The 20,621-nt window shown below is 43.9% G+C and overlaps 1 protein-coding gene and 1 long non-coding RNA gene across 2 annotated transcripts in view; one reads left to right on the top strand and one right to left on the bottom strand.

Moving 5' to 3' along the window:
- Positions 1-20,621, top strand: part of LOC137421645 (unconventional myosin-Ie-like) — a 164,686-nt gene that overhangs the window by 82,403 nt on the left and 61,662 nt on the right. Inside the window, 5 exon segments of the mRNA XM_068107900.2 lie at positions 6,200-6,286; positions 6,433-6,519; positions 6,699-6,866; positions 7,057-7,142; positions 9,596-9,677. Coding sequence (XP_067964001.2) covers positions 6,200-6,286; positions 6,433-6,519; positions 6,699-6,866; positions 7,057-7,142; positions 9,596-9,677 — 510 coding nt within the window.
- The window catches only part of LOC137421646 (uncharacterized), a 29,076-nt gene continuing 17,790 nt past the window's right edge, over positions 9,336-20,621 (bottom strand). The window contains exons 3-4 of the long non-coding RNA XR_010983378.1: positions 9,465-9,558; positions 9,336-9,366 (exon numbers count right to left, since the gene is read on the bottom strand). This is a non-coding gene — a long non-coding RNA (uncharacterized LOC137421646). The remainder of the gene's footprint in view (positions 9,367-9,464; positions 9,559-20,621) is intronic.

The following is a 20,621-nucleotide window of genomic DNA, read 5'->3' as shown; positions in this document are numbered from 1 at the left end:
CATCAGTGAAGTGGCATACCAGCCAAAAATGTTTTAATTGAATTCCGTATCTTAAAAATCTGAAATTGCATGCAAATGATATATGACACATTTGTATTGAAATATTAAATGTATGGCATCATAGGTCACGTGGTTTGGCAGCCATATTGGATTTAACTTAAAACCTTTAAAAAACATCTCCCAAAACACCAAATTGATTGACTCGTAACTTTACGTGTGTCATTGACTAGGCATGGCGATTACAAGTTGATTACGAAAACATAATTGGTCGTATGGTGTGGCAGCCATATTGGATTGAAGGAAAATATTAAATAATTATATCTCTGAACCGCTTACTTTTGCGATTACAAATGTCATCTAACACCATTGTTGCATATAGTTTGAAAATAGTGACGTCGTAGGTCACGTGGTTTGGCAGCTATCTTTGATAGAGAATCGAACCTTATCTGATCAACACGAAACTTCACAAACATGATCCGCTACCCATACATATGCAGAGTGTACATTTTCTAAGCTCATATGTCATGTGGTGTGGCAGTCATATTCGCTTGAAAGCCGATATGTTTTTTAAAATCCCTTCTCTGAAACCGCTTCACTGATCTATGTGAAACCTGTCATGACTGGTGAAAATGTGATACTTGAAAACAGCTGAAGGGATTTAAATCAAACTACTTTCTTTTTAGGACAGTGAACGAGGGCATCTACCTATTGTCACGGGCAGGGACTATGCGTAGGCATATTGGCACACAGTCACATTGCTCTAGTTTTCCCTCCAAGATTTGCATTATACACTGCTCAATAATTTGAATACCTTTGGGTCTCTATGGTTGGAAGCAAACCTAGCATTGAGCTGTCCAGTCTCTCTTCTATGGAGAATGTTATCAATATGGGAACTGAGCAGTGACATCATAGTGCTCTTTAGCAACCAGATCAAAAAGGAAAGCAAACTTGGTGGTATAATGGTTATAGCGTCCTCCCGGAGTCTGGGGGATCGTTGGTTGGATTCCGACTCTGGCCAAGGACCAAGTCATACCAAAGGCTGGTGTTGTCTCATACATTTATCTGCACTAGAAACATTGCTCCCTTCAGGCATTGGCAAGTCTACCCCTCCCCTGAAAAAGGGGGAGGGAGAGGGGTGTTTCAGCCCATGACTTAACCCTGGTTACTACCAACACAAATGCAAAATTTGGTGGACATCAGGCCAGCCCTGTTTTTTGCTATGCTTTTCAGATGTACATTCATTCATATTTACATACATACCTACAGAAAATTACCTTATTTAATACTACCATAGGTACCCCGGCATTGCTGAACAATGCTGGATCCCTCCTTCCACCCCTTACCCTCCCTCATCCCCCACCCCATACCCTGCCTCCTCCCACATCAACCCCCCCTCCTGCCTCCAGAATCCCACCCAACCCCTTCCTCCTCCCACCCCACACGTTCCTCCTCTTACCGCACATCCCCTCTCTCTGAACTCACACCCCACCCCTTCTCCTCCCTCCTCCCCCTTCCAACCCCACCTCTTCCACCTCCCTCTTCCCACCCATCCCCCTGCCTCCTCCCACTCCATCCCCTCCTTCCAGACTACCACCCCTTTGGATTTCGTATGTTTATAAGGTATGAATTGTGAGATAATGACTGTTTAAATCCCCTCATAAGGGAACGTGGTAAAAAAATCTGATCCTATAAAGTTTTGTCATGATTAAACTTAAGACTTTTTTTATTTGGAAGATAAAATCTCTTCAAGCTCCTAATGAAATGAAATATCATCCTAAATGAAAGCAGATTGCACAAAACAACATTACAAATATTTAAGCAAAAAGACAAATAAAGCAAATATAAAAGTAAGAGAATAGTGAAGCAGCAGTGTTTTCCATTACCAAAACGCTTGTAGAGTGCTCGACAAGTGGCTCAAGCACTCAAGCAAGCACTCCAACGAAACTGTTGATGAGCAATAGCCAGCTTGGCAGGTGATTAGCGATGTATACAGCGTAGATCAGGTGTTCGATGATGAGCGCTTTATCATAGTTATTTTTGTTGCACACAATGAAGTTACACTTTAGGCACATTTTAAAATCTTTTCTTCACTCGATAGAATTCTCTGAACAGTTTAAAAAGTTAAGTTTAATGCTTTTGCAATTTGCAAATATGGAGAAGGAGGGATCACAGCCTTGCTTGCTTAAAGTAAATACATAAATACACGGAGTTATAAGAGTTATTAATTTATTTAAATTTTCAGATATCACGCCAGGTTTCAACACTTATTTAGTCCTCGTGTTCCAATCCTCAAATCCGAAGACAGATTTTAATTATATATTTTAATTAGTTCGTGAGAGTATATCATGGTTCCAAGGCAAGGCATTTTTGAACAGGCCAAACCAAATGGTGGATTAACACCCCTGTGAGGGAGAGCGGGCTGACGAGAGTGAGAGCAAGGATAAGTCTGTTCATGTTTTTTCATGATGAGATGAGTTACTTATCTTCATAAAAGGGGTGTTTACATGTACCCAAACACCCAGTTTTCATCCCTGCAATCTCTTGGAGTTCCCTTAGTATACATGCAAAGTTTCAGACCACTAGGTTTCATGGTTTTGGAGTTATGAAGGAGACACACTGACACACTGACACACACACACACACACACACACAATTGCAATACGAGAAGAACCAAATTTTCCACAGCATAGATAGACTATAAAAACCCTTTTGACAGTGTCCCACATTAATATATGATAAAGGGCATGCAAATGTACAAAATAAATCCCCAAATAATTTAGGTGATTGGGAAAGCAATGGATCTATGAAATACCATACTAATCCTGCAGCACTCGGAAGGAAAGATTGAAATACCAGGAAAAAAGATACGACACGGGATCTTCCAAGGAGACAGCCTTTCCCTTCTCCTGTTTTGACTGGCCCTGGACCCACTAAGTAACCTCATTAATGAGCAAGAATACAGAGACACCTTAACATCCAATAAAAGAAAAAGGTTAAATACCAAGTCCTTAAAAACATCAAAAGGTACAAGAAAAGGTGAGACATCTACTGTAAATGGATGATTTAAAACTCTTTGCACCAAACGACGAAAAATTGACAGAAAAACGACTGTTCTCTGACAACATCCAAATGGATAAGCATGCCAAGTGCACATCCGTGCAAGGTAGACCAACAAAAACGGACAACATGAAAAAATCGACCTGGATACAACAATACATGAACTAGACAACCTCGCATCTTACAAATACATTGAAGTAGGAAACGGGCCACCAAATTTGTCATAAAAAATGTGCAAAACAATTACTAAAGAATACATGCGTAGATGTCTTACCCCAAGGAACAAAATCAAAGCCAAAAACGAACTAACAGTACCAGTGCTCCAGTGCAGCTGCGGAATAGTAAACCGGCCAAAAAAGATATGAAAAAAAACTGGATATCAAAACAAGGAAACTGCTCACTATCCATAAAATGTTCAACAAAAATCAGATTCGACAAATCAGATTCATTCGACAAATGTACCTGCTGAGGAAAGAAGGAGGTGGCGGCCTGGTGGAACTCAATGAAGTGCACAGTGATGATTGTAGGATTAGCAGAGTACATGAAAAGCTCAACAGACTACTGAATACAATTTGTGTACAAGCATGAACACAACAAACCAGAAAAGGTATCTCTCACTCACTTTGCAAAAAAAAAACTTCGAAAAGCAGGTGCAAATGGAAGATTTCACACACCAAACCGAAACAGCAACTAATACAGCCCCAACAATTGCAAAAAAGACAAAAGAGATATTACTAGATGTAATACCAGCAGGTATATAGTGATAACTGAGAGAAAGGCAAAAGAGCAGGGAAATATTTAAAAAAAGAGCAGGAAAATATAAAAAAGTTGGACAGATTGGGGATGGACAAAAAAGGATCATTGGAATGACGAAGAAGAGGTCAGCTCAACTGGGACGGAGAACGAATCATTATAAATGCCCAAGACCAAGGACACTACACCAATGGATTTAAAAAGATGGCAGGACTGAGTGATTCGGACAAGTGTAGATTTTGCAAGGTAGAAACGGAAAGCACAAGTCATGTCCTATCAGGATGTTAAAAAAAACATCTCAGAACAGCTGCACAACAAGGTATGTAGAGTAATCCACTAATCCACTAATCCACTGGCACATCTGCAGAATTTAAATATCGCAGTTCCACGAAACTCGTGGACACATGAACCAAAATCAATCATTGAAAACAAGGACATAATGCTCACATATGACCTGATGATCCCATCCAGCGTGAGCAGAGAAAACAACGCGCTGCGACCGGACATCTTACTCAGAGACAAATAGGAAATTAAGGCATTGCGAATTGAGGTTTCAGTACCCAGTGATTTTGGTCTAAATAACACAGAAATCAAGAAAAAGGTCAAATATCAAGTCCTCAACAATGAAGTGAAAAGATCCTGGGAGGTGAAGAGTGCCAAATTTGCCGCTTGTAGACCCTGCACATGTCCTTGTTTCTCTAGACAGCGTGGAATAATGTATTCTATGAACTCTCTAGTAACCCTGCGCTCACGAAGCGAAAAGCGGGGTTAAGCAATCGTGTGCTTGTGTGCGTACATGTGTTGTGCGTGCATGTGTATATATATGTCGTAGTGTCTGCATTTAAAAAATTCATTTTCTCAGCAAGCTTTGGTTCGATTGACGCAACAAATTTTCACCATAGGTGCGCCTCATCCTGTAGAACCTTCAGTTATAATTATGACATTATAGGTCACGTGGTAAGGACGCCATATTGGAAAAAAGGTTGCACCGAATAAGCCATGGGGAGTGCTTATTGTCAAGTACTCCTCATGGTGAATAAGATATCTATCTATAATTCCAGTAATCTCTGTACGTTTGTACGTTTGTCTGTGACCGCTGTTTCTCGACAACCACGGGTCCGATATACTTTTAACTTGCCAGGTATATTGCTGGGGACCCGAGGATGTGCCTTTTCAAGGTTTCATATTAATCGGACAATTACTTACCGAGCTATGTCCAAAAAACGATTCAACCAATCAGAGAGCAGCGAACTATCGCGTGTGCCGAACGTGGCGGACACACTCTGCCTCGGATGGCACATTTGAGAGCGTATTCATTTATTTCACGTTTGCAAACTATGTTGGCGTTAAACTATGTTTTAAAACTAATAAAAACGAATTTGCGATTCATTCGCTTTCCTGCGCGTTTGTGCACGCGATGGCGATTTCTTTACCAAACTCCGGAAGCCGTTCGCTTTGGACCAAACCATTTCATGTAAATAGAGGGGGGGGATTGTCACCGTACTCGCAAGCCGTTCGCTTTGGACCAAACCATTGCATGTAAATAGAGGGGGGGGATTGTCACCGTACTCGCAAGCCGTTCGCTTTGGACCAAACCATTTCATGTAAATAGAGGGGGGGGATATAATTTTAGATATAGATATAGTACGGGCAATGCCCTAGTGTTAATGATGTCATCAGTGTCTTCATTATGATGTCATAATTCCACAAGTACAACGCTTTATCCGATCAGTATGAAAATTTTATTTTCTCTGCAACTGTTGGTCCAATGGACACTAAAGTTTCACCAAAGGGGTGCCTCCTCATGTAAAATGTAGTTATAATTATGACGTCAGACATCACGGGGTCCAGGCTTGGGAAAAATGTAAAAACGAACACGGAAAAAAACGGAAAAATGGACACCTAAAAACGGACAGATAAACACTGTTCTAGACAGCTTTGTCCTATGGGCTACGCCGTAAAAACCCTTAAGAAAAACAGAAGTGTTGACTCGCACCAAGTTGACTGTGTGGGGTAAGTATTTAATAAGTACCATCTGGTTAGTTTCTGTGTTCTGGATTCAAAACTATGAGAATAAAGGAGGTCTTATGACCCAACTCACCAAGTCATAGCCATTTTGGTACTTCAGTGTGGTCAGACAAAAGAAGTCATAAAGTTTCATCGAAATTATATTCTTTAATGATTTACCTAATGGCCGAAATGATTGAGGTGATGGACTTTGTACATCAATATTGTCCAGAATGGAATGTATTGTATTGTCCACATCAATAATGTCTCGAAAAAGTTATGTCCAAAAAACACAAGGAACTGCAGAGAAGGGCAATTCTGCACCAGGTTTGATACTCTAAACTAAATGTTTACATAATTCCTGTATTCTGTTTCATGGCAGAAAAATGGGTTTGAACAATTCTGCATCAACTTTGTGAATGAGAAACTGCAGCAGATTTTCATTGAACTCACATTGAAGGCTGAGCAGGTGAGCCCTAAGGCCTAAGATGCAGAAGAATAAATCTAATATTATAGTTCCCTTTATAAGGGGCAGTTAAAGCTTCATTGGAAAAAGGAAATTGAAATACTTGTGGAGTGGTTTCTTCCAATCTCATATTGATCTTTATATTTCAGGACGAGTACGTGCAAGAAGGCATCAAATGGTCGAATATTGATTACTTCAACAACAAAATTGTCTGTGATCTGATTGAAAATAAAGTGGTAAAAGCACTTTCTGGCACAGCAATCGACCGAGCTTCTTCCCTTAGACAAATACCACTTGCTCTGAAATCTCATGCTCTGTGTCACCGTCACACACATGCTCCATCACTTCACCTTTTAAGATTTAATCTGTCACCTGCAATGTGTGTGTGTGTGTGTGTGTGTGTGTGCGTGCTTAGAACCCACCAGGAGTGATGAGTATTCTGGATGATGTGTGTGCTACAATGCATGCGACGGGGGAGGGTGCTGACAGCACCTTGCTGCAGAAGCTCCAGGCAGCCCTCGGCACACATGAACACTTAAACAGCTGGAACCAAGGTTTCATTGTACACCACTATGCAGGGAAGGTGGGTACTTTAGGGTGTGGTTATTATGCATAATCTTAAGTGATGTTTGAACATGTTTTACATTTGAACTCAACTGATTAGAAAAGAAACACTTGGGAATGTGCTTCCTTGGAAACTACTGTTTTCTTGACACCCAAGGCTACAGAAAACCCATACTGGAATAACCGGATGAATTCCTGCTCTTCCTCAGGTGTCATATGATGTGTCTGGCTTTTGTGAGAGGAACAGGGACGTTCTGTTCAATGACCTGGTGGAATTGATGCAAAGCAGTGAATAGTGAGTCGTTTTCACTATTATTTCATTATATATATATATATAATCAGAATTATGATCGGCCCAGATAATTGGCAACTTGGTTTTACTTCTTCTTAACTCGGGCTTCCTACTGCTGAACTTGCAGAACATCGCAGATTTGGGGAGGGAGGTATGGGGAGCTCGAGTGCTTTCTATGGATCAACTCCATGAAAATACAAACAAATTGCAATGGAAGAAATTATTTCATGTAAACACTCGAAGTTCGTTTCTGTACCTTTAAAGCCAGAAATCTGTATAAACCAACAGAAAGTAACCCTAACATCATAGTGAAACAAAACAATTGATGTAACCTGTCTCTGCTATATTGCGTCATTAATTAGTACAGTGGTGGTGGTTTGTGTGCAGCCTGTGGCTGATTGGCTGCATCAAGCCAGCCACCTTAACTGTTAAACCAACACCAGGCTTTGAATATATATGGGCATGGTATTTTACTGTATTGGAAATAGTTTATGGAAACACACACAGGACATGCACAAATCTTACTATAATTCACCAAATGTCCGTCCGTCTGTCCGTCCGTTCGAAGGTACCGCAAAAACGACTGAACCGATCGCAACGATATTTTGGGTGGGTAATCCTAGGTCCCCCTGGAGTAAAATAGGCTATATTGTTTTTCCAATTTCAGCTTTGGACTCCCGCATAACGTTCGCTTCGTATCGCAGTGAGGGCCAGCACCAACATGGCGGCTGTAAGATTAACGTGTATGTTCATGTGATTACTTGATAAACGTACCAGAGAAAACAAATCGTTTGGGCAATGGGCTCTCCAATATTCGATGTGATCACGGTTTGAATTACGTAACGTAACGTTTGTGACGATGTTTTCATTGTGACGATGTTGTGACGATGTTTGTGTTCGCACTAGTGTTTGATGTGACGGTGTGAACGTAATTTCGTGATGTTTTTCGTTTTTATTTTCGTAATCGTTTAATGAACGTTTAATGTTTAATGAACGTTTAATGAGCGTAAGAATAATGTTTAATGATCATTAAATGAATGAATGAATGAATGTAATGAATAATGCCATGGCGTCGCGTTGGCAGCAGTGACAATATAAAAATGTTTGCCAAGAACTTCAAAGAGAGAAAAGGAACTTTTATCAGCAATGTCGTGTATCCTGAAGTTCTAAGCTGAAGAAGAGGTACAAAATCATTCCATTTTCTTTCCTAACGAAAAGCGTACAGTTGTATGATTTGAAACACGCTGGAATAATATTTACCGATGTTAACAGTGAGGTGGTTTCTTTTATTGATATTCTAAAAATACTGTTTCGATTTTGACGTCATGCGGAGAGAAGAGGTAAAATCGTTTAAATAATCATTTGCGCCTCCCGATTGAAGCCCCGCCCTTAGGGCGGGTACCGTTGCGAGTAATGAGTAATTGCAAGTTCTGAGAGGTGTATATAATACATACACTGTGGATTATTATAGAAGATATATAAAATTATAAAGGATTAATTCCAAGATGCAGTAGGATTTGGTATGTGAACCCTTTGCTTTATACAGAGGATGACGCCTTGTTTTGTTTTCATGCTCACATACAGTTTATCAATTTATGAAATCAAGAGTCAGTATAAATTGAGCTGGCAAACTGAACTGTCCCATGTTGGATTATATCCAAATATCACCTCTTAACCTTTGCAGAACGTGCTGGTGTGTGTGTGTGTGTGTGTGTGTGTTGATGCAACATGCAAATGCTGAAATACTCATCCACCTTTCAATATGTGCATTTTGACAGGTTGCTGCACTATATTAGTGAGAAATGGCAGTTAGCAATGGAACGTGTTTGAGACAAAGCCACTGTAGAATTTCCAGTGCAATAAAAGTTAAGGTGAACTGTGATGCAACACGAATAAATCTTAATAGAAATCCTCATTTATATTTTGTAGGGGAAGGTACGATTAAAATATCGATTATTGGGTGTGTGTCACTTGGCTCAGAAATGTTGTTCATTACACATTGAAGTAAAACTGCAATGTAGGTGGATTTTTACTGGAAGGTAAACCTGATGTCCACTGCACGTCCACCATTGACCTGCGTCAGTTACATGACATGGTGTCGCTGGAGCGCAGAAGCAGAGCAGTTAGTGGTTAAGGGGTAGTGCAGGGTTATTACCGAACAAAGTCCAGGATGGAGAGTGCCACAACATTCCAGCAATGGGACGAGTTGCCAGTGAAGGAGGTATGCCTGAATGTGTGGAAAAATTGATGAAAAGTGGTGAAAATGAACTGACCATAGATGATGCAAATGTACCCTTTCAAGATAATGACATCTGTAGCCTTTACCTGACCATCCTTTTATGCGCCTTGTACAGCAAAAGCATGCCAGGTGCAACTGCAGAGTTGAAAATATATTTGTGCACCATCATCACATTTTTACCTGAAAATAAAACGAGTGTTTATTTTGTATTTTTCAGCCACTTTATTCAGGGTTTGTTCCCAGAAAACTTGCAGTCTGACAAGAAAAGTCGGCCCACTACAGCATCAAGCAAAATCAAGGTTCATTTAAGTTTAGCTGTGTGTGTGTGGAATCGTTATAGTTTATGTTGAATGTATGGTATGACAGTGGTGTATTGCCAAATTTTGAGGTGCTGGAGCCCTGCACAAATGTGTTGGCCGTGACGTCATCGCCAGACCTAATCTACCGTCACAAGTTTTAAAATGACACTCGCCATTAGAGTGCACAAAATGAGTGATAAATAAAATACCCATTTTACTACGATAAGCCAAAGCAATCTCACAATTAAGAATCCCCTTTAAGGAAAAGGTAACATTAATTTAGTCTCTAACCAAAGAGGCATGATGAGGGGGTCACAGTCATCGCTCTCCTCAAGAGCTTCATCACCTGCAGACCCACATCACTACCTCACTCGCAAATTTGCATGCAATAATCCCTCCCTGGCTGACATTGTCAGGGTCAAGCCAGATAAAATCTGTGACTTGCTATAGGTACCATGTAAACCTGTGGACGTCCTCCTGCCGCTAGGTTACCTCTTTCTTGGATTTTAGTGGCAGGATTTGCACTCTGACCACCATAAAGCACTTCATTCCACAACATACACAAACGACACAAATAAAACTAAAATTCCACTCCGTGTGAGTACCTCAGATGCCCGTTGCAGGGCAGCTCACCGGATGATGGGATTGGAGCAAAGCCTTCGAGACCCCCATTCTTTGATGATAGGAGGAAAAGTATGGGGTAACCTTCCTGTGTTGGGTTGTGGTGGTATGTGTCAGGGTGGTGCTGAGGTGTCGTCCACCAGACGGCAGTCCCCTTGGGTTAACCTTCTGGTGGGTGCCTGGAATGTCCTCACTCTAAAAGAGGATGATCACCTGTCTCTGCTATCACATGAGCTCCAGCGTTTGAATATCAGTATTGCAGCACTTTCTGAGGTTTGGAGACCGGATAGCAATGAGATAATGGAGGGTGGTTACACCTATTACTGGTCTGGTCGCTCTGATGATTACTATGCTTAAGGAGTTGCTGTAGCGGTGTCCAAAAAGCTGCCTCCCATGATAATTGAGGTCACACCGGTCAACGAGCATTTTATAAGACTGAGGATTCGTCACTCCGTGGGTGCCATTTCCCTGGTCTCTGTATATGCTCCAACCCTCTTCTCCAATGGCTTGATCTCTGATCATCAATTTGGTTTCAGACCAGGTCACTCTACTCTGGACATGCTGCTTCTGCTGTCTCAACAATGGTTGGAGGTCCTCAATGCCAAACAGGAAATTAGAGCTGTCTCCCTCGACATATCACGTGCCTTCGATACGGTCTGGCACCCCGCTCTGCTCACCAAACTCTCCTCCTTTGGTATCCATGGAAATCTCCACGCATGGCTGGCGGACTTCCTCTCTAGTCGTAGTCAACGTGTGGCCCTGAATGGGTTTCTCTCATCTCCTCTTGCTGTTCAGGCTGGAGTTCCCCAAGGCAGTGTTCTGGGCCCTGTGCTTTTTCTGGTCTTCATCAATGATCTCTCTGACTCTCTTGAAAATCCTCTGTATCTCTTTGCTGATGACTCCACTATCTGCTGCTCCATTCCTCATCCCTCAGATCGGCAGTCTGCAGCGTCCTCACTCTCTGCAGACCTGGACAAAATCACAGACTGGGCAAACAAGTGGAACATGTCTTTCAATCCTGACAAATCTCACACTCTTACGATGTCTCTCCGAAAAGACCGACTGGACAACCCTCCCATCTACTTTCTAAATAATCCTCTCCAAGAAGTTCTGTCACTCAAGCTTTTGGGTCTCACTATCTGCCATGATCTTTCCTGGGAAAACCACATTTCCAAGCTGGCCTCCAAAGCCAGTCGCCGACTGGGCATCCTCCGTCGTGCGAAGTCCTTCCTTGGCACACCTGAGCTCCTCACCACATACAAGGCTTTCATCCGCAGCTCAGTGGAATACTGCTCTCCCCTCTGGGCTGGTGCTCCTGCCTCACACCTAGCTCGTCTTCACGCTGTTGAAACCAAAGCGTTCAGAATCATTGGAATCTCCCGCGATGACACTATCTCCGAGGGCCTTTCACTTACTCACCGCAGGCAGGTTGGTGGTCTTTCCGTCTTCTACCGACTCCTCTCCGGCCTTGCTCCCCCAGCTCTCTCTGGGCTCTGTCCCCCAAATATTCCTGCAGGTCGCACAAGATCTGCCTGCAACCCTCTTATGATTAAACTGCCAAAATCAAGACTCTCTGCTCACCTTCACTCCTTCATTCCTCTTTTCTCCCGCCTCTGGAACAAACTCCCTCACTCTCTTCAATCCCACTCCTCCCTCCAGGTCTTTAAAACGGCTGTTCACCACCATCTCTTATCTTCCCCAATCCAAAACCTTGATCTTTTCTACCCCCGCTAATTTCACCCCAAATCCACCTTTTTTGAGGTGACGTTTGTCTTCTTTCCTGGAAGTCCTTGGTGTCCTTGCGTTTTATACCTATCCTGCCTCCCCCCAGGCCCTCTCCCTCCCACACATCTCCCGATGTCCCTGTTCTCAAATGTTGTGTTTGTGTGCTTCCTCCCCTTCTCTCCCCATCTTGTCGACCGCTCCCCTTTTTATATACTTTGTTTGCTTGTTTGTTTGATTTGTTTGTTTGATAAATGTTAGCTCGTTCACGAGCCTCGACTCTGTATACAAAAAAAACAAAAAAACTGAGGAAAGTTATCTCACTGTGTAGGAGACATTCTATGCCACGCTTGAGTCTGTGGTTTATCAGTGCCCCAGGATAGATTCTTTTCTTGTCTTGGGGGGATTTCAATGCATTGGCTGGCACTGATAATGATGGTTATGAGATGTGTTGGTTCCCATGGATTTGGAACTGTGAACAAGAATAGCACCAAGTCTCTTGACTTTGCAAGAAGTCATAGACTTAGCGTGGCTGGTACATGGTTTCAGCACCCACAGCCTCATCGTCATTACGGGACTTGATATTCTGATATTCATCAGTCTGACTTCTCCTACTTTCTGACCCAGCTATGTTCCCTCTCCCCCTCAATCCTCCTCCTTGGTGATTTCAATATCCACATGGACTCCACTGACTCCACGCTAACCACTGACTTCACTGATTTACTCACCTGCTTTAACCTCACTCAACATGTCAACTTTCCTACCCATAACCGTGGTCACATTTTGGACCTTGTCTGCTCTACTGGACTAATTTTGCACCATCTCTCTGGCTCCGACCTCACTCTCTCTGACCACCTAGCCATCACTCTGACCATCAACATCCCCACCCCAGCACCAAGGCATTATCGCACTATCAACTTCCGTAAGCTAAACGCTCTTTCACCTACCTCATTCTCATCGACCCTCTCTGAAAAAATGTCCACTTCTCCCTTCGTTGACCTCCACACCCCTTCTGACCTCACTGACTACTACAACCACACTCTCTCCTCCTGCCTTGACCAACTTGCGCCTATAAAAACCAAAACAGTTTCTTTCACCCATTCTGCTCCCTGGTTTACCCCTGAACTCCGCCTGATGAAAACTCGTTCTCGCCAACTTGAAAGACTCCGCAATAAAACAGGTCTCACAGTTCACTCCCAGGCCTACAAGGACCACATACAACACTATAAAGATGCCCTCTCCCGCGCCCGCTCCGCCTACTACTCTCAAATTATCCACTCTGGCTCCGGAAACCCAAAAGCACTCTTCTCTACAATAAACAAACTCCTCAGCCCCCTGAACACCACCACCCAGTCATTCACAATAGACAACTGCATCTCCTTCCTTTCATTCTTCCAACGCAAAATTGAAAACATCTACAACAGCTTGACCACCACCGCACCCGCTCCCCCTCAAACCACCTGCCCCCCCTTATCCTGCCATCCCCTGTCTCAATTCTCCCCAGTCTCCCCTACTGACCTCTCTGAACTCCTCATCGGAATGAAAACTGCCACCTGCACTCTTGACCCCATCCCCTCCAGCTTTGTCAAGGCCTCCCTTCCTGCTCTCTCTCCACTTATCATTGCAACAATAAACTCCTCCCTGTCTACAGGCATCGTCCCACCATCCCTCAAAATTGCTGCTGTTACCCCCATTCTGAAAAAACCTGGACTAAACCCTGACACCCTAAATAACTTCAGACCCATCTCCAACCTACCCTTTCTGTCAAAGGTTTTGGAACGCACTGTAGCCACTCAACTCAAACATCACCTCTCTGCCAATAACCTGTATGAAACATTCCAATCCGGATTCCGCTCCAACCACAGTACTGAAACTGCTCTCCTCAAAATCACCAACGACCTTCTCCCCTCCTCTGACGCTGGCAACCTCAACATTCTCATCCTCCTCGACCTCAGCGCCGCCTTTGACACCATCGATCACACCATCCTCCTCACCCGACTTGAAACCACCTTTAACATTACCGGCACTGCCCTCTCTTGGATTAAATCATACCTCTCTGACAGACGTCAGTTCGTCTCCATCAATAACTGCAAATCCCCCACTGCTCCCCTCCCCCAAGGTTCAGTTCTTGGCCCCCTCCTCTTCATCCTTTACCTGTCCCCCCTCGGTCACTTAATCCGCCATCATGGTCTCCAATTCCACTGCTTCGCCGATGACATCCAGCTTTTCATCTCCACCAAGTCCATCTCCACCGCCACCCACTCTATCCTGACAAACTGCATCACTGAAATAAAATCCTGGCTTCAAATCAACTTCCTCAAACTTAACTGTGATAAATCTGAAATAATCATCATTGGCCCAAAAACGCTCACCAAGTCCACCCATAACTTTGCCCTCAACATCGACGGTTTCCCAGTATCCACCTCCCCTCACATCCGGAATCTTGGCATCATCTTTGACCAAACCCTCTCCTTCGACAAATACACTAAACAGATCACAAAGACAGCCTTCTTTCACCTGAAAAACATCGCCCGTCTCCGTCCATCCCTCTCCTCCGTGGCTGCAGAAACCCTCATCCACGCCTTCATCACTTCCCGTCTGGACTACTGCAATAGCCTCCTTTATGGTTCACCCTCAACAATCACCAATAAACTCCAATACATTCAGAACTCCGCTGCCCGTCTACTCACCCATTCCCGGACCCGTGACCACATCACCCCCGTCCTTTACAAGCTTCACTGGCTCCCCATCTCCCAGAGAATCCAGTACAAAATCCTCCTCTTGACCTACAAAGCCCTCCATAACCTGGCCCCATCCTACCTGGCTGACCTCCTCTCCAGACACACTCCCACCCGCAACCTCCGCTCTGCTGGTACCAACCTCCTGACCCCCCCCCCATCCGGACCAAATTTAGATCCTGGGGGGACAGGGCCTTCTCCATCGCTGCTCCCACCCTCTGGAACTCGCTACCTCACACCATCAGAGACTCCTCCTCACTCACCACATTCAAAACATCACTCAAGACCCACCTGTTCAACACTGCATTCAACATTTAACCCACAGCATCTAACCCCTGACTATCTCCTCTCCTTCTCCCTCCTTTGTGCTTTGAATATTTCCCTATTGATTCTTCTTTTTTTGCAATTGTTTTTATGTTTTGCTATGCATTATGTTTTGCACTCTGTCAAAGCGTCTTTGGGCTTCCTGAAAAGCGCTATATAAAATAAATGCATTATTATTATTATTATTATATTGTAATGATGGTGGTGTGGCAAAGGAGGTTCACCAAGTGCTCGTTGATGGTTGCTGGAGGATACTCCAGAACTGCAGGATCAACAGTAGTGCTCAGTTCCTCAATAGTGACCAAAGGCTTGTTGTAGCAGCTCTGAAGTTGCAGTTCAAATCAAAGAGAATGGTCCCATTCCAGCCTACACTGGATGTTGGCAAGCTCAAGGATGAGAGGGTAGCAGAGGAATTTGGAAGCAGGTTGATTCGGGTTTTGGGGGTCTGGTTGTTTCAGGGGAACTTGAAAAGTTGCGAGTGCCATCAGGACGACCATCTTTGATGTTGCTGGTGGTTTTCTTGTAACCAACCTTCAGGTGAAGAAGAACTTTGTCTCCCAAGGGACACTGGATAACATTTACCAGAGCCGCAGGATCAGGCTTCATGGCGGAGCTGAACTGTTCAGGGAGCTTAGGCGTAATGCTGTATGTTCGCTGGGGGCGAACAAGGAGGCCTCCTATGTGCAAAGAATATGTGAAAGGGTAGAGCAACACCTGTGGACAGGTGATTCTCGTTCTGCTTACAGAGGAATCCATGCATTGCATTCCTTCAAGCCTGTTCCTCAGTGTACCTCAGTTAGACGGAGAGTGATGGACTCTTGACAGAGGAGTCTGAAGTGAAGGCCTGCTTGGTCGGTTACTTTCAGCGGCTGCACCAGGCTAACCCACCGGCTGTTGAGTTGGATGTCAGTGGCGTTACTATCCCTATTGCTGACTCTCCAATCAACTGTGGACCACCTTGATTTGTGGAACGCAGGCTGCTGTGAACCGGTTGAAAGGAGGCAAAGCTCCTGCGATTTGTGACATCCATGCTGAGATTCTCAATGCTGGTGGAAATGCTGTACTTGAGTTGTTGGATGCAGTTCTGTGCTCTGTTTGGAGCACAGGCATAATCCTAACTGATTGGAAGAGGGGCCTTGTTTTCCCCCTTTGGAAAGGGAAGGGTGATTGCCAAGACTGCAACAACTACTGAGGGGTGACGCTACTCTCAGTGCCGGGCAAGGACTTTGCTCTGATGCTTCTTGATAGGATTCGTCACCATCTGCGTGAGCAGCAGCGCCCAGAGCAGTCGGGCTTTACACCAAAGACGTCAATGATTGACCGTATCCTTCCTCTTTGGGTCCTCACTGAACGCAGGTGAGGTTCAGCAGGGGCTGCTGTTGATCTCCGCAAAGCATTCACTTCAGCGAATTGGGATGCCCTCTGGAGGATTCTCGGTCTTCGTGGGGTGTCACCAATACTGATCCATCTGATTTTTCAAATATACACTGGAACTGTGAGGGATGTGAGGTGTAGTGGTTCCATCTCCGACTTGTTTCCTGTTGTTACTGGAGTTCGTCAGGGGTGTGTATTGCCCCCTACGCTTTTCAGTGCTCGCATGCACTCTTTTCTGGGGAGGATGTCGCAGAGATCAAGCTGTGGTGCATCGTTTGGGAATGTCAAGATCTATGACCTTGATTTCGCAGATGATGCTGTCATCTTTGCTGAGACGCTGGATATCCATATGGGGACCCTCCAGGTGCTGAATGAGGAGTCGGAGCCTCTAGATTATGGATTTCATGGGTCAAAACCAAGATCTAAGCTTTCAATGACATCTTGGATGCTGCTATCTTGTCGGTACCTGTTTGTGTCGAGGATGTTGAGGTCACAAAGAGATTCACTTACCTTGGCAGTGTTATCCATGTCTCCGCATGTTGTGAGCCAGAGGTTGATAGATGTCTGGGTCGGGGGAGTCATGGATTCACTGGCTCGTGGGCTGTGGTGCTGTCGGTACCTATGCAGGAGGATGAAAGTCTGAGTCTTTAAGTCGTTGGTGCTTCCAGCCTTGCTCTACGAATGTGAGACTTCAACTTTGATCAAGAATCTGATCCGACTTAACTCCTTTGGTACCAGGTCTCTTCAGTGAATCCTTGGCTATGTCCAATGACATAGCCAAGGAAAGACTGTGTCCAACAAGCATTTGCTGAGAGAGACTCAGATGAGATTTGTTACCTGTATTGTCTATGGGCGACAGCTGTGGCTATATGGACATGTGGCTCATTTTCCTGATGCAGATCCTGCTCATCAGATTCTCCCAGCATGGGAACCTTGAGTGGAGAAGGTGAACAGGCTGACCATGTACCTCTTGGTTGCAGCAGGTTTATCAACATCTCAAGGAAATGGGGATGGGTCTGGCATCTTTTTTTGTTTTTGAATTTTTTCAAAATATTTTTTTTTTTAAACAAACAGAAATATCTAATTTAATTAAGTATTCAACCACCTGAGTCAATACTTCGTAGAAGTGCCTTTGGTAACAATTACGGTTTTGAGTCTTCTTGGGTCTGTCTTCATTAGCTTTGCACATCCGGATTTGGGAGTTTCTGCCATTCTTCCTTGCAGATTTGCTCAAGCTCTGTCAAGCTGAATTTGGATCGTCGGAGAACAGCAATCTTAAATTATTTCCACAGATTCTCAAGTCTGGGCTGGGAATTAAAGTCTGGGCTCTGGCTGGGCCACTCAAGGACTTTCATGTTCTTTTTCTGAAGCCAATCCAGTGTTGCTTTCGCTGTATGTTTGGTGTCGTTGTCCTGTTAGAATGTAAATCTTCACCGCAGTCTAAGGTGTTTTGCACTCTGAAGCAGGTTCTCCTCAAGGATTTACCTGTATTTGGCTCCATTCATTGTTCCCTCTATCCTTACAAGTTTACCAGTCCCTGTCACTGGAAAGCATCCCTATAGCATGATGCTGCTTGTGGCACTGGAGCAGAGGGCACGGCCTGTAGAATGGGCGGGTCCAGCACAGACACAAAGTCTATATACATATATATCTCTATGAATGAATGAATGAATGATCGTTTTAAGGCCATTTTCCCCGCTAGAGCGGGCGTTAGCCTTGCGGGTCCCATGACAATCATGGTTCCCTGTTTGAGGCAATGTTTTTATGGCTGGATTCCCTTCCTGACGCCAACCCTTAGTCGCCACTTACGATGCGCAGGGATACGGTGTACCTATTCTAAACCGGGGTACACACCGGGATCATTCATCCCCGCAAGCTGGTACTCAATTTGCCGACCTCGGAAGGATGACAGGCTGAGTCAACCCCCCTGGTGTTAATTTAGCGATCGGCCGGGATTCGAACCCAGGATCCTAGGATCCCAAGCCGGCACCATAACCGCTAAGCCAACACCAGGCTATACATATATATTTATATATATATATATGCATATACAGTCATGTGAAAAAGTAAGTACACCCCATGTAAAGTTTTGACTTTTTCAACATATTTCAACATACAGCTATTTGATCTTCATTTCAACAATATTGATAGATAAAGGTGATATAATATAACAAATATCATGAAACATTTACATTTTGTAGTCCATTGTGTAATTTAAATAAACATGAATGCAAATTTCTCATGTGGAAAAAGTAAGTACACCCCTACATTTATCACTACTTCAAACACCTACAATTAGAATCAGGTGCACCAGTTCAGGTGCAAATGATTAGAACATTGTTAGAGAGGATCTTGTAGGAACCTGTCTTATTTAAACCTCAGACATTTAGTTTGGTTTGCTTTTTGTTGTTGAAGTATGCGGCATCACCATGCCTAGGTCAAAAGAGCTCTCTGAGGCCTTCAGAAAGAAGGTTATAGATGCCGACGAGTCTGGGAAGGGATTTTAAAAGATCTCCAAACAATTTGAAATCAATCATTCGACTGTCCGGAAGATCATCTACAAGTGGAGAAGATTCCAAACAACTGCCAACTTGTTCAGGCCAGGCCGCCCCAGCAAGTTCAGCCTGAGAGCAGACCGCAAGATGCTGAAAGAAGTCTCCAAGAACCCCAGATTGTCATCGCGGGACCTACAGGTAGCTCTTGCCACTGTTGATGTCAAAGTGCACGAGTCTACCATTAGAAAGAGGCTGCACAAATTTGATCTACATGGGAGGTGTGCCAGGAGGAAACCTTTGTTGTCCAGAAAGAACATCAGGGCAAGACTACAGTTTGCCAATGAACACTGAGGCAAAGACCAGCACTTCTGGAACAATGTGCTCTGGACAGATGAGTCAAAGGTAGAGCTATTTGGCCACAGTTCCAGAAGACATGTTTGGCGAAAACCAAAGACAGCATTTGACCACAAGAACCTGATACCAACTGTAAAGCATGGTGGTGGAAATATTATGGTTTGGGGCAGCTTTGCTGCATCAGGGCCTGGGCAGCTCACCATCATAGAATCCACCATGAATTCTTCATTGTACCAGAGGGTGCTTGAGGATAATGTGAGGCCATCTGTCTGAAAGTTGAAGCTCAACCGAAGGTGGACCTTGCAACATGACAATGACCCTAAACATACCAGTAAATCCACCAAGGACTGGCTGAAAAGAAAGAAATGGAGGGTTCTGGAATGGCCAAGTCCAAGCCCGGATCTAAATCCCATTGAGATGTTGTGGGGGGATTTGAAACAAGCAGTGCATGCAAGAAACCCCTCAAACATCGCACAGCTGAAAGAATTCTGCATGGAGGAGTGGGCAAAAATTTCTCCCAGTCGATGTCAGAGACTGGTACACAGTTATAAGAAATGCCTACTTGAGGTTGTTTCTGCCAAAGGGGGCAATACCACCTATTAGAGCCAAGGGTGTACTTACTTTTTCCACATGTGAAATTTGCATTTATGTTTATTTAAATTATACAATGGACCCCAACATGTAAATGTTTCATGATATTTGTTATATTATATCACCTTTATCTATCAATATTGTTGAAATGAAGATCAAATAGCTGTATGTTGAAATATGTTGAAAAAGTCAAAACTTTACATGGGGTGTACTTACTTTTTCACGTGACTGTATATATGTATATATACAGCAATACCCCGGCCTATGTCATTAATTGGTTCCATAAGCCGTGACGTAACTCGGTTTTTGACGTAAACCGGGCGTAATGCCTTAAAAATGCCTTAAAATGAAGACAAACACCGTAACCATGCAGCATTGATGTTAAGCACTGCCTGGTAGATGTTATAGTTTTTCCAAAACTGCCGGATGTTGATGCCTTCCTCCTCCGACGTTGCATCGACAGCCTGATGAAGAGTGGGGCGGTGATAGTAGCGCTTAAAAAGCACTATCACACCCTGGTCCATAGGCTGGATGAGTGTTTTACCTCAGCGCATTTCAGTGAGGAATATTATGACCGGAATGGCAGAGCAGCGCGCTGATTCGCTCAGAGCGATCACGTGATGTTCCAACTTTGCCGCCATAATCTTACAGTTATGCGTTCGCACGTAATTCAGTTTTTTCACATTTCAGCGAGGAACATTACCATTCACACCACATAGGTTCTT

The sequence above is a fragment of the Myxine glutinosa genome, chromosome 2, assembly GCF_964187855.1.
Source record: "Myxine glutinosa chromosome 2, kmMyxGlut1.1, whole genome shotgun sequence".
NCBI lineage: Eukaryota > Metazoa > Chordata > Myxini > Myxiniformes > Myxinidae > Myxine > Myxine glutinosa.
This window is presented reverse-complemented; position numbering and strand designations above follow the sequence as displayed.